Source organism: Echeneis naucrates, chromosome 9 (assembly GCF_900963305.1).
Source record: "Echeneis naucrates chromosome 9, fEcheNa1.1, whole genome shotgun sequence".
Classification (NCBI taxonomy): Eukaryota; Metazoa; Chordata; class Actinopteri; order Carangiformes; family Echeneidae; genus Echeneis; species Echeneis naucrates.
The window spans coordinates 971,857-989,765 of NC_042519.1; the positions used below are offsets into that span (position 1 = coordinate 971,857).

At 43.6% G+C, this 17,909-nt stretch overlaps 1 protein-coding gene across 6 annotated transcripts; it reads right to left on the reverse strand.

Annotated features, from left to right (window-relative positions):
- Positions 1-53: 53 nt before the first annotated feature.
- ppp3cca (protein phosphatase 3, catalytic subunit, gamma isozyme, a) lies at positions 54-17,470 on the reverse strand. 6 transcript variants are annotated; one of them, XM_029509808.1, is made up of 14 exons: positions 16,899-17,470; positions 13,873-14,070; positions 12,730-12,854; positions 10,395-10,506; positions 9,186-9,331; positions 8,960-9,099; positions 6,391-6,468; positions 6,220-6,314; positions 5,997-6,122; positions 5,355-5,432; positions 5,034-5,106; positions 4,212-4,309; positions 2,738-2,764; positions 54-1,808 (listed from the first exon to the last, which is right to left on the reverse strand). In XM_029509808.1, the coding sequence occupies exons 1-14, from the start codon at positions 16,957-16,959 to the stop codon at positions 1,651-1,653; spliced, it is 1,515 nt and encodes a 504-aa protein (XP_029365668.1). In that variant the 5' UTR covers positions 16,960-17,470; the 3' UTR covers positions 54-1,650. The 6 variants fall into 6 exon arrangements, with proteins under 6 accessions (XP_029365668.1, XP_029365667.1, XP_029365666.1 ...); XM_029509807.1 differs by having other exon boundaries at positions 5,034-5,118; XM_029509806.1 differs by having other exon boundaries at positions 5,034-5,118; positions 5,334-5,432.
- Positions 17,471-17,909: the final 439 nt, after the last annotated feature.

Genomic DNA, 17,909 nt, shown 5'->3' on the forward strand with positions numbered 1-17,909 from the left:
AGCAAAAGGGTAAAATTTCCTGATGCAAATTTAACAAAGATGAGCCAAAAAAATAACGCTGTATTTGAGCTTTATTATTTTCTTTCACTACAACTAAGTAAAAGATTTCATGGCCTGGACGCTACAGTTTTCACGCTTTAAGATTTTGGTTATTTTTTCAATTTGTGAGCTGTAACTGGAGCTAATAGGTCAGGATGATGAAGCTCAGCCAATAAAAACCTCAGCATCAGTGTTTTTTCCCCAGACATTAAAAATGTAAAAAGTTATAAGTTATTGACACAGTCTTTAATGCTGTGAGGAAAAGTCTGGAGGCCAACTGGTCACACACACTCTCTCACACACACAGATCTTGACAGGAGTCACCTCGTGTTAAAAGCAAAAGTTGTTGAACCTTAAAGCTCAGTTACAGTCACACATGAAGCAGCACCAGCGTCAGTTCATGACCCAGAAGAAGAAGCAGATCTTAGAGGGCTGGGACTGACTGAGAGGAGGGCCCCAGAGGAGCCCAAAAAGGTCTCAGAGTGGCTCAGTCCACTGTATCGCATACACATGTAAATCATCAGCAGGTACAGACACCAACAACTTCTGAAAAAAAATACAAACAAACATCAAACCCAATGAAACGGCCATAAATCTGTTTAACACACTGAAACTTCTCTAAGCAACAGAGAACATCAGTCCATTCTGAGGACGCAACATCCAGAACATCTTCTGTCCCACACATCCTCATCAGTCTAACACATCCTTTTGTGTTGAGCTGTGACCTTCTTGACCTTCAAGAGAGGACGAACTTGCCACAAGGATGCAAGCAAGGCCACGATGTTCTGTCTATTTTATCAATTTTTTTGGGCAGGTTAGCCAGGTGAGAACATTCGAGTTGCTATCATGTGAAAACAAGTCAACCACTACAGAAACGGCAACTTTCATTACACAAATTCTTGTTACTGTGGATGTCAAAATGCTGAAGCACAAAAAAATCCATTCAGCGTCTTTGGGGATTCATTCATATTTTGTAGAAAATCTTCAAGTCCTCATGAAACTTCTGCTTTAAGTATAAAATATTGAATTAGTTTTCCTTACAATTGTTATATATGTCACTTTTCAACACATAATTTATCTGTCAACACACAGAATCAAACACTGTGAAAATTTCAAACGTGCTGAGGCCACATGATGTATGCCTTAACAAACAAGGTAAGCACAATAAAAACTTTCAAGTGACTAAAGCTTCTGGACTTATCTATCTGAGCTAGAGTTAAAGGACCCCTCTGTAATGTACAGGTGATTAACGTCAGTGTATAGAAACATTTCAACAAAAGCTTGTCAGTCAATCATTGCTGCTAAGTCTAATATAATTATTCTTGAATAAATATGTTTCCTCCCCAGACGTTTGTCATGCTCAGAGATGCTGTAGAGTCGCCTTGTGTCTCTACTGATCCATCGCACCTCCCCTGTCAAGCAGAGGATCAAGGTGCAGTTTCATCCGACAGATGTGTGTGTTCGAGTGTGTTCAGGGGGCTATAAGTCAGGGGGTGTGGCCTATGAATCAGGGAAAGGTGTCTAAACTTCAGGGTTGTGGGATGTGAATCAAGTGTTGGGCTATGAGTCAGTGGGTGGGCTTTCATGGCGTGGTATTTTCTAGTTTCTAGTCTACCCTGTGCCATTCTTGCTGGGGGTGTTGGTGTTGATGGCAGTGCCATCGGGTTGCTGGCCATCTTTGCGAGGTGGCATCCTCTCATTAATCCTGTCAAGGCCTCGAGCCTCCTCGAAGTTACGAATCTTCCTTGTAGGAGAGAAGCCTTGAATGGCTGAAGGAGGAAGAGACAGGTCAAAGGTCAGGCAGCTGACACACTTGCATCTCTTTCTTCCTGTCTGCTAATATCTGCTCGGAACTTCGGACTAGACAACACAATAGCATCAGTGAACACAATACACGCACAGGTAAACAAGGACGTCTAGTGCTCACACACCGGGCGGGACAAGCTACAACAACAGCTCACACTTGAGTCTACTTACGGTAATATCCCAAACCGCCCGTGGGAACAGACAGAAGGGTTTGATAACAGCCGTCAGTCAGTCACATCATCAGGTCAAACATAATCAACACTGAGCTTTAACTGGTGTTTAAAAACCAAACACCAGGGGCCTCTTGTATAACTAGGTATCGTTGATCATGTGCCTGGGCTTTAAATACCTTAATTTGATCAAAACACTAACTGTAGTCAGTTGCTATGCTAACTGTACAGAGCCCCAAAGTTAACTGTAGCTGAATTAAAATTACAGTTCAACGGCATTGAAAGTTGTTGTTGAGTGACAGATAAACAGAGTTAAACTTTCAATATTTCCAAGGAAACAAAGAAAGAAATTCTGAAGCTGCTTCTTAACAAAAAGACACAATCAAACACATAATGATCTGTTATATCTGTTTGATTAAAACATGACTGACATCTGCCCCGGCTGCAACCACTATCCCTGGAGGTCGGGACAGTCATTGTAGCTGCAGCTGAGCAGTGTAACAGGATTAGCTGGTGAAAATAGCCCCATAGGGATGTCCCTGTTCTTTTTTTAGTTGCATCTTAGCAGCTTTTCTACCTGTAGGGCCAAAGGAGAAGCCTCAAAACCACAGAAACTAACTTCTGCTCAACAACAGAGTAGTCAGGTCAAATGTGTGTGTGTGTGTGTGTGTGTGTGTGGGTGGGGGGGGGGGGTGGTAACACAAACGGACGACCATGCATACCTTTTGCTTTAGCTGCTTCAAGGGTTGCTTTGTTAAGGAAGGTGAGAAATGAGTCAAAGGTAGCAAAAGACAAGAAACAACAGTGAGATAATACAGAGCCAGATCAGTCAACACACAGGGTATAGACCAGAGCCCGAAAACAGGGAGGCTCAACACACAGAAACTGAAACACTGTAAAGGTTGGGGAGTGGGGTATCAGACAGGGTTAGGGTTAGCCAGGACGATTAGCCAGGAGATAGACAGGACGAGACTGGGTAGGCAGCTGCCATCAAGTTAAAGGGTCCTGATGACTTAGACTCTTAGAACCAAGATCCCCTCAGGCCTCCAGCCCTGAGAGTCTAAGAAGACCTGGACTCTGAACAGCAATGACAAAGAATTGATCGAGCAAGAAATATAAAATGATTTTCATCATTTCTGTATCTGACCATCTTCGTCACATCTCTGAGCAGCAGCTAGTTCATCACTTTGTCTCAAGAAAGGGGGTTATGTCATAATAAGGTGCTTCCTGTCATGATGTTCCTGAAAACCTCAAGGCCATAAACTGGACCAGGGTCTTGTCTCTTGTTTGATGCTAAGAACTGTGGTGATTAGGGGGGTGGAGGGGTGGACAATGACATTCTCCGAAAGGTCACAACATGTGGTTTCTCCTTCGATGGCTCCACGGCCTCTTTAAGCCTGCAGCGTGGCAGAGCATGACACCCAGCATGTGCTCTTACGGACGAGGCCCGGTACCAACCTTTACATCAGAGGATAAGTGCCCACCTCCAGGTGACAGACTGACCACCCCCCCCCAACAGGTCAGCCTTCAGCCTCTCCGCTAAATGCAGGGATGGAGCAAGGCCTCTGGAGCTTTCCCTGGTGGGAAGGTTGATCCTCAACCTTCAAATGTCAGAACCGATGGACCTTGATTCAACATTAAAGGGCGTTCCATTTCCAGAGCGACAACATCACGTCCTGCACCAAACTGGTCTAAGGTCTTGTCAGACTGACCCATCTGATCCACTATTTTTGACCTGGACACTGGTATCGTAAGCGTCATTTTACAGCAGAAGAAAGAGCTGTTCATATTTGTCCTCTGTTGCTTAGCTTTGGATGAAAGGAGCAGTTCAACTTTAACACAGTGTGAGATTAAAACAAATTATACCATTTATGATTAGACAGCAGCTGGTTAACTTATGTTAGCATAGAGAGTAAAAACAGCTAGTCTGGCTGTGTCTGAAGCTATGCCGTTAGCAGTTTTGTAATTACTGATAATTTTTTGCATTTTTGCTTCGTTTTGAGAGTATAATCTGTGCTCTTAGGAATTATTGTTATTATTCATTTTATTTTATTATTATTCATTTATTTTGATTGACTATGCCGCAGTAATGATGTAACATTTGCAGCATGCACCACAGATCAGGAAAACGCACAGCAGATTATATTACACTGATCCCTACTGATGAGCAGCTAAATGAATATTAAAGACACTCACCGGTCTGTAAGGTCTGTTTTCCCCCTGACAACACCCCCAGAGGAAGAGTCCCAGTCGGGGTCAGGCCTTTGAGTGTTAGCACACTCTCACTTTCCTCCCTAGTGCATGCGCGTGTACACACACACACACACACACACACACACACACACACACACACACACACACACACACACACACACACACACACACACACAGATTAGGTTTCACCTGTTGATTCTGAGGCTTTTCATTCTTAACCCTAATCCTAATACCTCCAGTCTGATCACTTACATTAGTCACAGACTGGAAAGTGTGTTAGCAATGACTTCTGTCTGTTTTAGCAGCTGAGGCAACAGTTCAAAGAATCTGTGTCAACAAGTTTGTCCATCATTAATTAATGTGTTTTCTCCTCCACTATCTCAGAAGAACCAGGGCTGAGTCTTTAAATGCCCCTTCAGAGATGAGGCTTCATCCTGAGAAGCAACCAAATCCATCAGTTTAGAGTTAATGAAAAGGAGGCATGTCAAGTAATATCTGGACTCTCTGTGTTTCAGAATTTGTTTCTGAAACAGCCCCCACCATGACAACCGCATTAATCTGGAGTAAAGTCTAATGTCATTATACAGTGTTGGTTCAGGGTGACTCATCCTGTGCCAGCTCCTTAATCTGAGCAGCCAACATTGTGTTTTCAAACGCAACTCCACCATGCACTCAAACTGACTCCATAATTCATTTCTCCAGGTGCTCGTCGCCACTGCCCCCCCACTGTCCCAATTTAATGTGAACCCGACACACATGAGGAGTCTAATGTAGAGAGAGAAAGACCAGGATAAAGGTTCAGACCTGAGGACAGAGAAGACTCGGGCCATTTTCCCCACAGCACGGATCTTGTTTCTGATAACCTCCTTACGCATCGCTGTAGTGCCACCTGGAGACAGTCCAGAATGCAGGATGAACACTCAGTACATGCCCACATTGAGTCCTCCATACAGAAGTGCTCATAATTCACTTTAAAATTAATAGACTGAGACTAATGGTATGTTTCAAAGCTCCGTTGACATCAGACACTGAATTATGATGAAGCAGTTCCCAGAATCCTCTGCCAGCTATGTGTCAGGACTAGTGTCAGACAAACTAGGACACAGTAACTTTCCACGTCCTCACCTTCATATAGGTCGTCTCCCTCTGACATGAGTTCATCATCAGAGCAGATGTTAAGTACATTCACCAGCGTCTCCGTCACTGTGGGAGAGAGCAGATAGTTTGGGGCAACATCGCATTCAACCTTCAAATCCAGAGCTGAAGGAACCTAATCTTCACACTTCACAACTTAAAATATTTCCTCAGGTTGAACAGGCAGCAACAAAATGTGCTTTAAAAAAAGTTAACTTTCTTTCATTCATTCATTTTCAAACGCTTATCCATCATGGTTGTGGGTGGGGGGGGGGGGGGACTGAACTGAAGAAATGTTGCCTAGTAGTGTCAGCGAGGTTGGCTGAGGTTGAGAAAAAACAAACTCTCTTTCAGTTGTGAAAACTCCTGATCTGACTTAAACTAGATCATCTGACCAATGTCAGACTTTGAGGGACTTTAATTCTGATCTGTGATGAGGTTATCTATCAATGACAACAAACAGAGACTAACATTGTTGCCATGAAAACAGACAATTGTATAATTAGTGCATGAATTTTTGAATTATGGCAATTAATGAACAGCTGCTTCTAACTGATTGATCAGTCTGTAATGGTCTGGGACTGGGGGCTTTTACTCTTCCTTCCATTGCCCTGGGCTTCTTAAAAAACATACCTTTCTCTCCAACAAAAGGCAAAGACCAGGTGAAGACATCCATAAAGTTGGGCAGCCAGTAAGGGTGGGGGGAGCAGTTGAACTGTCGGATGTTCATAACATTGTTCTCATATTTTAACACAGCAGCTAGGATTGACAGGGGGAAAGAGACAGGAGGAGAGATTCAGGGACTGAAGACTGGTAAAGATGAGAGGAATAATACAAGTGAGAAGAAGAGAGAGACCTTTGTTGTTGTAGACATCAAGGTAATTTGGAGCTGAAAAGATTGTGATTAGTGAGGGGAAGCCTGTGGTCTGGCTTTTTCTGTACATCCGATACCTGCACAGCCACAAATGAAAAGACTCATCAAATGTATCCCTCAACTTATTGGGGAGAGACAAAAGACCAGACCTACCCTGCATCCTGGGCTTCATGGGCTCTGATCACTGACAGCAAGTTATTATTGACCAAGAAGTCACAGACTGCTGAGTAACTGCAGAGACACAACCAGAGCAGAGAGCAGGTGAGAGCTCCTCGTGAACTTCAACCACCACAGGAACAGAAGGAGGCCACCAAACACTGATCTAAACTCTGGTGTTAGCTGATGAAAACAGGTTCATATTTAGCATTTAGAGCTGTGCTCAGTGGTGGGAGATGATGCACATCCAGAGGCAGGACCCTGGTATTTATGGACTCTGCTGGCCTCTCAACTGAATCTGTAGGGCTTTGCCATGAGAAGATGGGCCGAGCTGGCCGAAGGTGCTCATTCATTCATATTCTACTGCTTGCCCGCTTCTAGGTCACAGGGGTTGCTGGAGCCAATCCCAGCTCGCTCTAGGCAAGGGTAGGGCACACCCTGGACAGGTTGCCAGTCCATTGAAGGGACAACACATAGAGACAGACAAAGACAAAAAACCAATCACACCTAAACGTACAAGTCTTTGGACTTTGGCATGTTCTCAAGTACGATGAAAACATGCAAACTCCGCACAGAAATCAAACCTGCGACCTTATTGTTGTGGGTTTACAACACTAACCACTATTCTACCATGCTGCTCCAAAAACGCTCAACTATCTTCTTTTTTTTTTTTTATCAGCCAAGTAAGCCAGAAAAAAATTGTATCAACATCAGGAAAAGTTCAATCTGATGAGTGGATTTCAGATCAGGGCAGGATTTTTTTGACCAGATCTTTAAGAATCCACTAGCATCTTCCTCAGTACTAACCATTAGTTACTTCAAAGTAGTGATTTTTTTCCTTTTAAATCAGGATGCCTCATTTAAACAAATTTTAAGATTCAATGTAATTCTATTTTCCATAACAGCAGATTGCATAAAATAATTAGAGGCTCACTGATTAAAATGTTGGAGGAGTGTGGGGATGGATTCAGTCTGGTGGTATAGCATCTGTTGACTTGAGGTCTTTGTGTCAAATCAAACATCACCAGCTACCAGAAAGAAGTCTGACGCATCACCAGCTGCTACAGGAGGACAGGAAGCACATCAATACTTGGAAAAAAATAATTGAGAAATATGTCAGAATGGGTGGAGTCCAGGACAATCAGTTCAAACTGGGACGTCTGACTTTGCGTTTCATTTACTTATTTTGATTAATTGTTACCAGAGATGTTCACAAGTCTTTGGTCACGAGTCCAAGTGAAGTCTCAATTCTCATGTTTCTTTTCTTTGTAATGAGCGTTCTATCATCTCTAATCCAGTGTAATGGTAACCTGATAAACCTGTAACGTTAACGTTACGTGGTCAACAATAAGCCTGTAAACCGACAGTAGAACTATGTATTTTTCTGTTTAACGTTAGGCAGTAGATGGTGGCAGCCGAACATAACGTTACCCGTCCATTTTTTACGTCGTGTCAGCGCCACTCACTGTGTGGTCAGCAAACTAACACTCACTCATCTTTTCAAATGTTGAATTACAAAGTTAGTAGCAAACTAAGTTAATGTTATATAGCTCTTACTAAGCTAAATGTGTTTGCTAACCGTCCATATGCGCTAATGTGACTTAACGTAAGTTACCGATCCAGTGAGTTTTCAGGTGCCTGACCAAATTTGAGGTAGTTGATCCAGCGTCCTTAACGTTGGTAACATAGACTTGCAGTCTACGCTTCTTTTGTTGTTGCCATCTTTTTTTAAAGTTTTTATAACCAAACGTAATTACAAAGGGTAACTTTACAGAAGCAGACGCAGATGTGCCGGTCACCATAGTTACCGTCATCTGAGGTACGAGTGCAGGCGCGCACCCGATGCCTAATATGGGTATTACTGTGACCAAAAGGAGGTTGAACTCGTCAGACTTTTCAAACTTTCCCCAATGTTAATACGCCAGAAAAAGAAAACGTAATGATTGTTCACGCGTCCGAGTCGAGTCTGAAGTCTTTTCAGTACGAGTCCAAGTCAAGTCTGAAATCTCTGATTGTTACTGCATGGAACTATCTTCTAAACCAACTTGCTAACATATTAGCATGCTAATATTAGCTTTGTTAGTTCGGTAGGTATAATTATATTACAAATTGCAGATGACACGAACCTGAATGGTCACTAACCAGGCAATGTGATGATGAAATGATTATTATTATTATTATTTTTAATTCATCTTGAGATTTAATGACAAGTCTAATAATGTTTGATGACATATTTCACTCACAAAAAAAGTCAACCTGTGGTGGCATCAAAGGAAAGTTCGGCCTTCTGTAAAACAGTAAAAAAAAAATAAAATAAAATAAAATAAAAAATACCAACATTTGAACTAGATTTCATGAAATCAATTAGAAACTGTTGAGACATTTCAGTCTGTGGCGCAATTGAGTAGGTCTGTTGACATACTTTGTCAAGTTTCCCTATTTTCAAAAGGCTTATTTTACTGGTTTTAAAAGGAGATTTTGTTTTTACTTCCTTAATAAACTGACCCAGAAAAGAAAAGTGACCCGACCTCCAGCAGCCTGTGATGCAGCTCATTAACAACACTACCTAAAGAAGTAGGAGCAGCCTCTGACAGAGTTGTGGTTGAAGTGTTCAGACGTCTTCTCGCTGCCGTAGTCCTCCCCAGGGTCGGCCCAGATCAGATCGCACATTGGCCCAAACGCAGGAGGCTCTTTAAACCGGTCTAACTGTGGAGTAGACAACACACAGCCATGAAGGAAGTGGTTGTGATGAATTAGACGCATAGATTTGATGAGTCAGGTCAATAACATACTTTTCTGATGTCATCTAGGCAGTTGATTTCTGGGGACAGACCACCATGGACACACAGGAACTGCTGGTTGAGCAGAGCAGCCAGGGGCAGGCAGTCAAAGGCCTCCATGCAGGCATCATACACCCGTTCAGAGTATTTAATTTTGCCTGGAGACACACAACATGTTTTACTTTACCAGCTCATCGGAACAATCCGTTGCTATTTTCCCTGATAGCGATGCAGTGATGAAGGTCAAAGGTCAGATCAGCAGTTTGATGATCGTTTCCAGGCTTGACCAGGAGCAGACAGGACGGATCAGTGTTGTGGGCAAAGACAGCATCAAGTCATTCAAGGCACACAGAAAAAGTTTGTAGATTCAAGCTTCTGGTGATTAAACTTATTTTTTTGTGTCCTTTTTCCAGACGTCAGCACCAACACAGTGTTGCTTCATGTATGTACAAACTGATGTGAACAATAAACTAATATAATTTCATTTTGAAGGTCAAAGTCCAGCCTGATCTATTAAAATATTATTCAACACTTAACAGATTTTACAGTGCATCTGCCTATTCCAATTCCCAGTCTTCCAGTTGCAATTTAAATGAAAATCTGCTTCACTTTGTCTTCCTAACTTCCATGGTCACTTTTTTACACTTACACATAAATCTAAGTAGAAACTCTAGGTTCCAATTTGATCTGAGCACTAGTACATTAAGTTGATGCTGTGTGTTCAGAAGATTGTGTCTTTCACACAGTTCTCACTTAAGTCCTTGAGTCTCGGTCCTTTCGTGCATCTCCATTATTATTTAATTTTAAACTCAATGATGAGACAGCTGAAGAAGTAGTAGACGCAGATGATGAAACTGGTCATTTCATGTGCATAGCAGACTTGGTCATGTGATTCAGGAATTCACTGGACAGGCCTCCACTGAGAGTTCTGAGCATCAACCTGGATTACCCCAACAAGTGTCACAAGTGTGTGTGGGAAAGTGTGTATATCTGTGAGAATTTGTGTGGAAGTGTACCATACTGAGTGAAATGTATTTGCAACTGGCAAGTTTATCTTTGCCTTCTGCCAGAGTGTCTATGTTTGCGCATGCTTCACACACACCAACCCACATAGCTGTGACAGAGGAATAGAAGTGTGTTCATGTGTGGGTGTCGTCAGCAGACACACTGTTTCTCTACACATAACATTCCTGTTAATGTCTTCAGAGCAGCTGCACTTACACTCCTGTTTGAAGGTGAAATACTCTGTGAGGTGCCGGCACTCGTGGTTCCCACGCAGGAGGAACAGCGTGGTGGGGTGGTTAATCTTGAGTGACCAGAGGTAGAGAACACACTGAAGAAGAGCAGGAGAGGGAAATGTCAGAGGGAGGTTTGGATGTTCAGTCAATTGACTGCAGAAGCTGAGAGCAGGCCTGTCTGTGTTCATCATCATACACAGGATCATTACCTGCTAATGATTAATCATGAGGTTTCTTTCTCCCAATTAACTTACATTTTCTATTAAAATATCTAAATCACTTTCAGTATCTTGTCTCTTTTGTCCACATCTCAAAGATCCAGTTTTTGATTTTGTGAAAACAGAAGCTTCAAGAGAACAAGAAGAACACCCAGTGAACATGTCAGGTTAATGTTTATTGATTAACAAACCAGCACCCGATCGGTTTTCTGATTGTCACATACAGACATGGATTAGTTCCATCATCAGCCGAACATATGCAGTAAAACATCCATCAGTAGCTGAATCACCACAGAGCATGAGCTCAGGCCGCCAAAATAAAAGACTCAGCACTCCCCATGGCTGTTACTTCTCATACTGCAGTTTTAATAAGGAGAGGATAGAAATTCTGTTTGTTTAGGTTCCTGTGTTTTCCTTCACACGATTGTTGAGGCTCTGGTTTAAAAACACAATGACATGAGCTTTAATTAAGACGTGTGCTATATGGACATTCTCTGGATCAAAGCCATAACTCCAAATAGATAAACAAGTTTGCAGAATAAAACTGAATGCTGCCCACATTCACTGGACATAGTCTTTAGTAAACTGTCTGTGATGCTAACAGGCCACTTCAAGAGGCTGCAGTGACTCTTTGTTACCATGGCAACCACCTCCTGATTTCCATTTCCCTACATCAGTGATATGTTTCAGTGAAATTAGCTCACTCTGTGGAGCCTTTTCGTGAGCCTTTATATCACCTGCACCTGAACGTCAGCACCAAACCAGGCACTGACCACTGATGCCATCAATTCATCAGCTGATCATCTAATGTCCCTGATTCCTCATTTAGTGTGTAAAATGGACAAAATCTTTTAAAAAGAAAAGCACATTTCCCAACATTCAAAGGGCATGTTCAAATTCAGATGTGAATATCACTATGATCATGCTTTTAAAAACTGTTTTGTAATGAGATAAATGAGCAACTAATTTCAGCTGTCCACCAATTAAGACCTGGTGAGGTCTTTATAAGTCTAAGGTCAGAGAAAATGATAATAACCAGATGGTTTCTCGACTAAATGACGTAACCTTTCAGCTGTGAAGAGAAGCAGACGTCTCTATGTCCTTGGGCAGATGGACATCAGGGTCAGTGCTGCTGGTCCTCAGTGGACAGCCCTGAATAATATTAGTCATTCCTTTTGCTGTTTCAGTATAGTCCTTTCATCTACAATATTTCATCATCCTCATTATACGACCCAGTGTCCATCAAAAACCCCTAACAGTTGGCTCACTGCCTCTGCACATTCACCCCATCCTCAACACATCAGGAGTATTGAGATCAGGGAAGTAGATCACTACACCACCACCACCACAACAACAACAACAACAACAAAAACGGCATGAAGGGACTATCTGTTGCACCAACAGTTTTATCAGATGGTAGAAGCTGCATCGGGCTCACAGGAACAATCAGAGCAGGAAAACCAGAGAAGTGTTCATCTTCTCAGCTGATCTCAGTCAGGGAGGAGGACACAACCACATGGGTCTGGTGAGTTCCCTTTCTTCCAGTACAGCCTGATTCTAGAACACCGTTTATGAGACCAAAAACCTCACTACCCTTCAGATAGCAAACCTCAATTTCTGCAGTGAAACATTAGTCTGATTTAAAAAAAAGTCGATGTTGACTCATTACCAACAAATATCCCACATCTAGACTAGAACCAGCACTACCTGCCCATCGTGTAGCTCATTTTATGACACTGAAGTTTGACAGTCACATTGTTCTGCCCTCAGACACAACAAACCATCATTATAGTGTGAAAGATTGATAATTGTCCATCCACAGCATTAACCTGGAAGCCATTTTAACTGCAGTCAAAAACTGATTCAGTAGACAACACTGATCTCATATGGTAGCTCAATACATTTTACTCACAGGAGATGAAAACTTAAACAGTAAAAGCCTTTATAGAAATATAATGGAAATCTAAAAAGGTAAAATGAGATTAACAGAAATATTATTTTTTTTGTAACTACATAATAAAAACAAAAGGTTTTGACACATTGAAGGGCAAAATACATTTGAAGAATATTGAACATAAACATGAGGACAGGACGGCTTACCTCAATACTGAAGTATCCTCGATCTACGTAGTCACCAAGAAAGAGATAGCGTGTGCTACTGGGTGACCCCCCAACTTCAAACAGCTTCATAAGGTCAAAGAATTGTCCATGGACATCACCACACACTGTCACAGGACAAACACAATTAGCAACTGTTGAATGCTTGTGTTACAACAACAGATACTTTTTAAACTGTCTGAGTCTGGTTATGAAACATGTCAATGATGAACTCTGACAGCAGCAGCATGCTTGTCAACACACAGGAAGGAGAAATTACAGCTTTTAATTCAACCACACAAAAAATATCTGACGTGTCAACGTCCCTTATACAAAGACAGACTCATTTAAACGGATTTCATTATATATTCATTTTAAAACATTTTTATCTCCACAATTCTGACAGCAGAACAATGAACAGACTCAATGATGTGTTTGAATGCTCACGCTGGTGTGTGCAGACTGGAGCTGTTTATTAGCATCCTCATGTTATCTCTGTTAGCTGTTAGCTGATGTTATTAGTCATATAACATAGTCAAGTCTCCATCTTTAACTGCTGGACAAGGAAAAGATAACAGCCAATCAAGAGTCAGAACAGGTCTCCTGCTGATGACAACTCTCCACAGCCCAAGGGGACATTTTCATTCACATGTCCAATTTTCCCTTTAACAAACAAAACTGGATATTCAAGTTCAAATCAGTGTTTTGATTTAGTGTCTTTAATTTAAAATAGTGGTTTCTCACTGTGTTTTGCTTGAGGTTATTGGACTGAGCTCATGCAGCCTCATCACATTTCTCTAGCTGGGCTGACGGAGTGACTGAGCCTGTGAGGCCTCCGGATGTGGCACAGATGTGGGCATGTGTCAGTTGCCGGCATACAAGCACAGTGTTGTAATGGAAAAAGAGCTTGTGCTGCGTTTATTCTGTGTTGGAAGATTCCCTTTCAAAATACGTGTCAGGTGATGGAGAAAGCTCTACTGGACTTTCCTACTCCTTCATAGTCAGTAACAGAGCAGTAGAGACACAGCTGACAGGGCTGACAGGGCTGACAGGGCTGACAGGGCTGCCAGGCGGTGTGGGGGGGTCTACACAGTGAAATGTACACATGTGCAGCTGATGTGCCCTGGTGGGTGTCAGCCAACCTACCTGTGATGGGTGCCTCCACCTCCAGCATGCACTTCTCCTGGCGGAGGATGTTGGCCCCATCATTGATGATTTTCAGGGCCACGTCCTCTTCAACCCGGCCCTCTTTGACCAGGTGGTTACGAAGCAGCTCTGCGTTGGGCTTCCCATCTTCAAACAGCTCTTTAATGGTCAGCTTATGTTGGGGAGGGTATGGCACAGCTGGAAGACAGCAACATCATATGGTGAGACAATTAGCTGAGAGCAGAAGTTTTTCGAAGAGGGAGGGGTGAGCAGGACCTTCTGAGTAACATTCTTTGAGAGGCTGAAACAGGGTTTGGTACATCAATACTGTAACCAAAGGACAGGTTTAACTTCACAGCAGTCAAATATTAAAGAACATGAGAGAGCGCATGGTGGGTTTACTTGGAATCAGGAGTGTTGACATTTGCATCTAATGAGCCAAGATGAAATAACTAGCAGGGGAGGAAGGTCAGACACCTACATAATGCCATCTGAGGGATGCTCATGGCAATGAGAAGCACCACACCTTATATGACCCAAGCTCCCTTTGTAATCTGCTCCACACCACCTACACAATCCCTTTTTCCACCATCAGAAAGGTCAAAGCTTTTGAGGCTCAGCCCTCAGAGATTTATGATCGAAACGCTGGTCAGTGTGCACCAGTTGGAACTGAAGTGTACAACAGTGATGGACAGTGAATGTAGCAGCTTCAGACATCACTGATCCTTTAATACAAACTTTGCATATTAATAAGAAGAGCATTGTTACAGATGGGATGATGGGATAGTAAAAATGCTGAAACATTTCTTTGTGGGTGTAAATGGGTGTGTAACACAGCAGCTTATCTCTGCAAACTAAGCTGAGCTTCTTCAAAACAATAGTAGAGTGTTATCCAACAGTCACTTTAGGGCCAGCTCAACAGCTGAACAGAAGGTAATAGGGATCAGAGCTGGTGTGTCCAGTAAGGGGCCGAGCTTGCAATATGCAGGACACTAGCTATCAAAACACACTGTGAGGCCATGTCACTGTGATGGGCATCCCTATACATTCATAATCGAAAACAGCGTGAGCTGACAATTTGATCCTGGATCCTGATCATATCTATATCAACTCTATTCATACATCACAGACATGTCCAACCAGTGGTCCAGATCCATCCTTGTGTGATAGAGGCAGCCAGATGATATGGTTACTTTCAGGCCTGCAGTTTTTATTATTATTATTATTATTATTATTATTGTTGTTATTATTATTATTATTATTATTGTTGTGTTTTCTCCTCAGTACTCCTGATGTCCACAGCTCTGGCCTGAATGCCCTGTGCTGAGAACAGTAACAGAATGTCATGGCTGTCCAGTGAAAGAGCTGTGGGGTGAGCCATGAGTCTTAAGAATAGATTAGGTAAAGCCTCAATTAGCCAGAGCTTCAGGATTCAGGCTGTTTATTTAAAGGCCTCATCACACTGAAGGGAGCAGAAACACGGCAACACTGACTCAGACTCATGGAGGGTGTGACACTGACCATGGTCATAAGCATCTATCTGCTGGACAAACCGCCCCCCACGCTGCCATTATCAACCTGCACTGCCTGTTCAAACACGGATACTAATGAATCTCTGGCATGGCACAGCCCAAAGCAGCAAAACTGAGGTGACACTTCTTGTTTTTCCAACATACAACCCAATGAAGACAAATGTTTTGCTATAAGTAATAAGCTGCCACAAGTATCTAGCAGCTTCTTGTTAGAGACTGTCCGGTCTAATTAGCAGTAATGTTTCATGAACTCTTCACAACCACAGGAAAACTGCGCTGCACTGCATCAACACCCACACTGTCTGGCAGAACAACAAACAACTGAAGACACAAAGACATTACTATATGCCATCCTGGCCAGCTACGATGATGCTTTGGACAGTGATACAAGCCAGCATCTAGAATATGTGGACTATTGTTTCACAATCTGCACAATAAAGCAGGATTGAATTACAAAGGATGCGGCCAGGTAGAGTCCACTTCAGATTGCTCTAGTTTTTAATGAATGCCAGGCCTGGGGTTTATTTGTCCTCTCAGTTAGTCAGTTTTCATCAGCATGGTGTGGTTGCACAAGCATACATCCCCTATCCTGGCCTCACTTTGATTTTATTTCAGACAGAGAGGGCGCAGCGATATGCAGACGGTGGAGATAGATCTGACACCAGCAAAGATGGCTTCAAAAAGGAAATGTCTCTATAAGTCCAGGTCTGACTGTCTGCAGTTTAAAGGGAGAAGACAGCAGATCAACAGCAGAGGAAGTGCTTAACAGAGGTGTATTAGGCAGTCTACCAGTTAAGCCACTGGGAACATCACTGCAGTCTACTCCCACTTTCATCCAATCAGGAGCCCTCTTTTGTTGACCAGACCGATATTTATCAATTTTTACAATGGTGTCCTATTCTGCGAGACCAGCCTGGACTCGTCTTTTTTCTCTTCGTTCTGTGTCTCCCTCCCCACCACATTACTTTCCCTCCACCATGTGGGTGGCCATGTTGAGAACATCACTGGGGAGATTCTTTCCACAATCAACTCCCCCTTTCCCTACTGGCTAACACTTCAGCATTCCAGTCCTCTGGCAGGACACTCCTCCGGTGCCCTTGCAGACAGACAGAGATGTGGCTTTACACAGCAGCTGTGGGGGATTGGTGTTTCTTCCCCAGGAGTTACCTCAGACTTGGCTCAGGCTTTCTGTCTTGGGCAGATAACACATGTTGCTGTGAGTCTGAGGAGCTGAGGTCAGTGTGAAGGAATCTGCTGGGAACCTGGCTGTCCCAGAATGAATGGAAACCATCAATTCTAAATGTCAAGGAGACAGGACAAGCGCTGTCCTCGGCTGCCATAAAGTACTTCCCCTGGTCCACGGATAAGAGGCGGAAGGAGGGCGACTGTGAAGCCCTACAGACCGGACTAATGTATAATAAAAGCTCAGTACTATGGAGACCTTGTACCTGGTCTGGACCCCCTGAATAAGAGTCCTACCCAATTTTCACTTACCTTTTATGAGCCGCTCTCTTGTGGACTGTTTCTCCTGCTTATCTTTGTCCTTCCCGGACATCTTGTGTCGGACCAGGGGCGGATCTTTAGTTCAGTTTCACGGCTCCGGTGGCAGCTGATCGGGGTGCGAGATGTCAGCCCGTGTGCTCCGGGTTGAGGAGTGGAGCTAACGGGGCAGCTCCAGCCTGGTGGATGGATGAGCTTCGAGTCGGGCTACACGCACATGAGAGGTCCGACACTATCGTTGAAGGTAAATAAAAACAGTACACAGAGGCCGTGTAATACTTGGACGGTACCGAGAGGAGCTAATCCGATTTAGAGTTCCCTCCTCGGCTAGTTAGCCGGCTAACATCACAGCAGCTGATCCGACAGGGGTGGGAGCGGGATACAGCGGCGGACCGGGGTACATCCCACGGGACTGACCGGATATCCAGGACCGACACACACCCGGGAGTCAGCAAACAGACGCTGAGAGGCACACCGAGAGACGCGGCGTCCTGGTGGTTGTTCGTCCTGCTCCTGCTCGAATTAGACTATTCTGACTGAGAAAGCGGGAGCGTTGGATTCCTCCAATATGGTGGCGCCCATGTGACGTAACTATGGAAACGGAACAGGTGGTCGGAGGGGCGTGCAAAGACCAACCTTCTGCTGGACCGGCGGCTCGTTAAAATGATGATGATGATGATGATGTGGCACACTTTGGCAGGATTGTAAAGAAGCCTGCCCTCCGACTCATCCAAAACGAGCTACCCGCACTTCAGGAGGCCGGTGGCCCGCTCCACCCCTGACCGCACACTTGCATGGACCTCATTGAAGACGCTTTCCACCGAGCTTTTCGCATTTAAAAACGAAGTGAAGACCTGCGTCTGCACCGCGATGGCGTGGTTCCGGCGCGTTGCCCTCTCTAATGCTAGACCCAGTTCAGCACATAGATCCAAGAGCAGCACTGGGGAATCTAAAAGGGCTCATAAGACAGTCATCATCATAAGTCGTTATGGTCCCTGAAGACCT

What these genes read in the sequence shown, in the direction of transcription:
- ppp3cca (XM_029509806.1), bottom strand. Translation starts at nt 16,959, where the DNA reads ATGTCCGGGAAGGACAAAGATAAGCAGGAGAAACAGTCCACAAGAGAG. An exon ending in GGTGGAGGCACCCATCACAG is followed by an intron (nt 12,855 to 13,872) that starts GTAGGTTGGCTG and finishes GTCCTGTGACAG; the next exon opens with TGTGTGGTGATGTCCATGGA. An exon ending in GGCTGCTCCTACTTCTTTAG is followed by an intron (nt 6,469 to 8,959) that starts GTAGTGTTGTTA and finishes GTGTCTCTGCAG; the next exon opens with TTACTCAGCAGTCTGTGACT.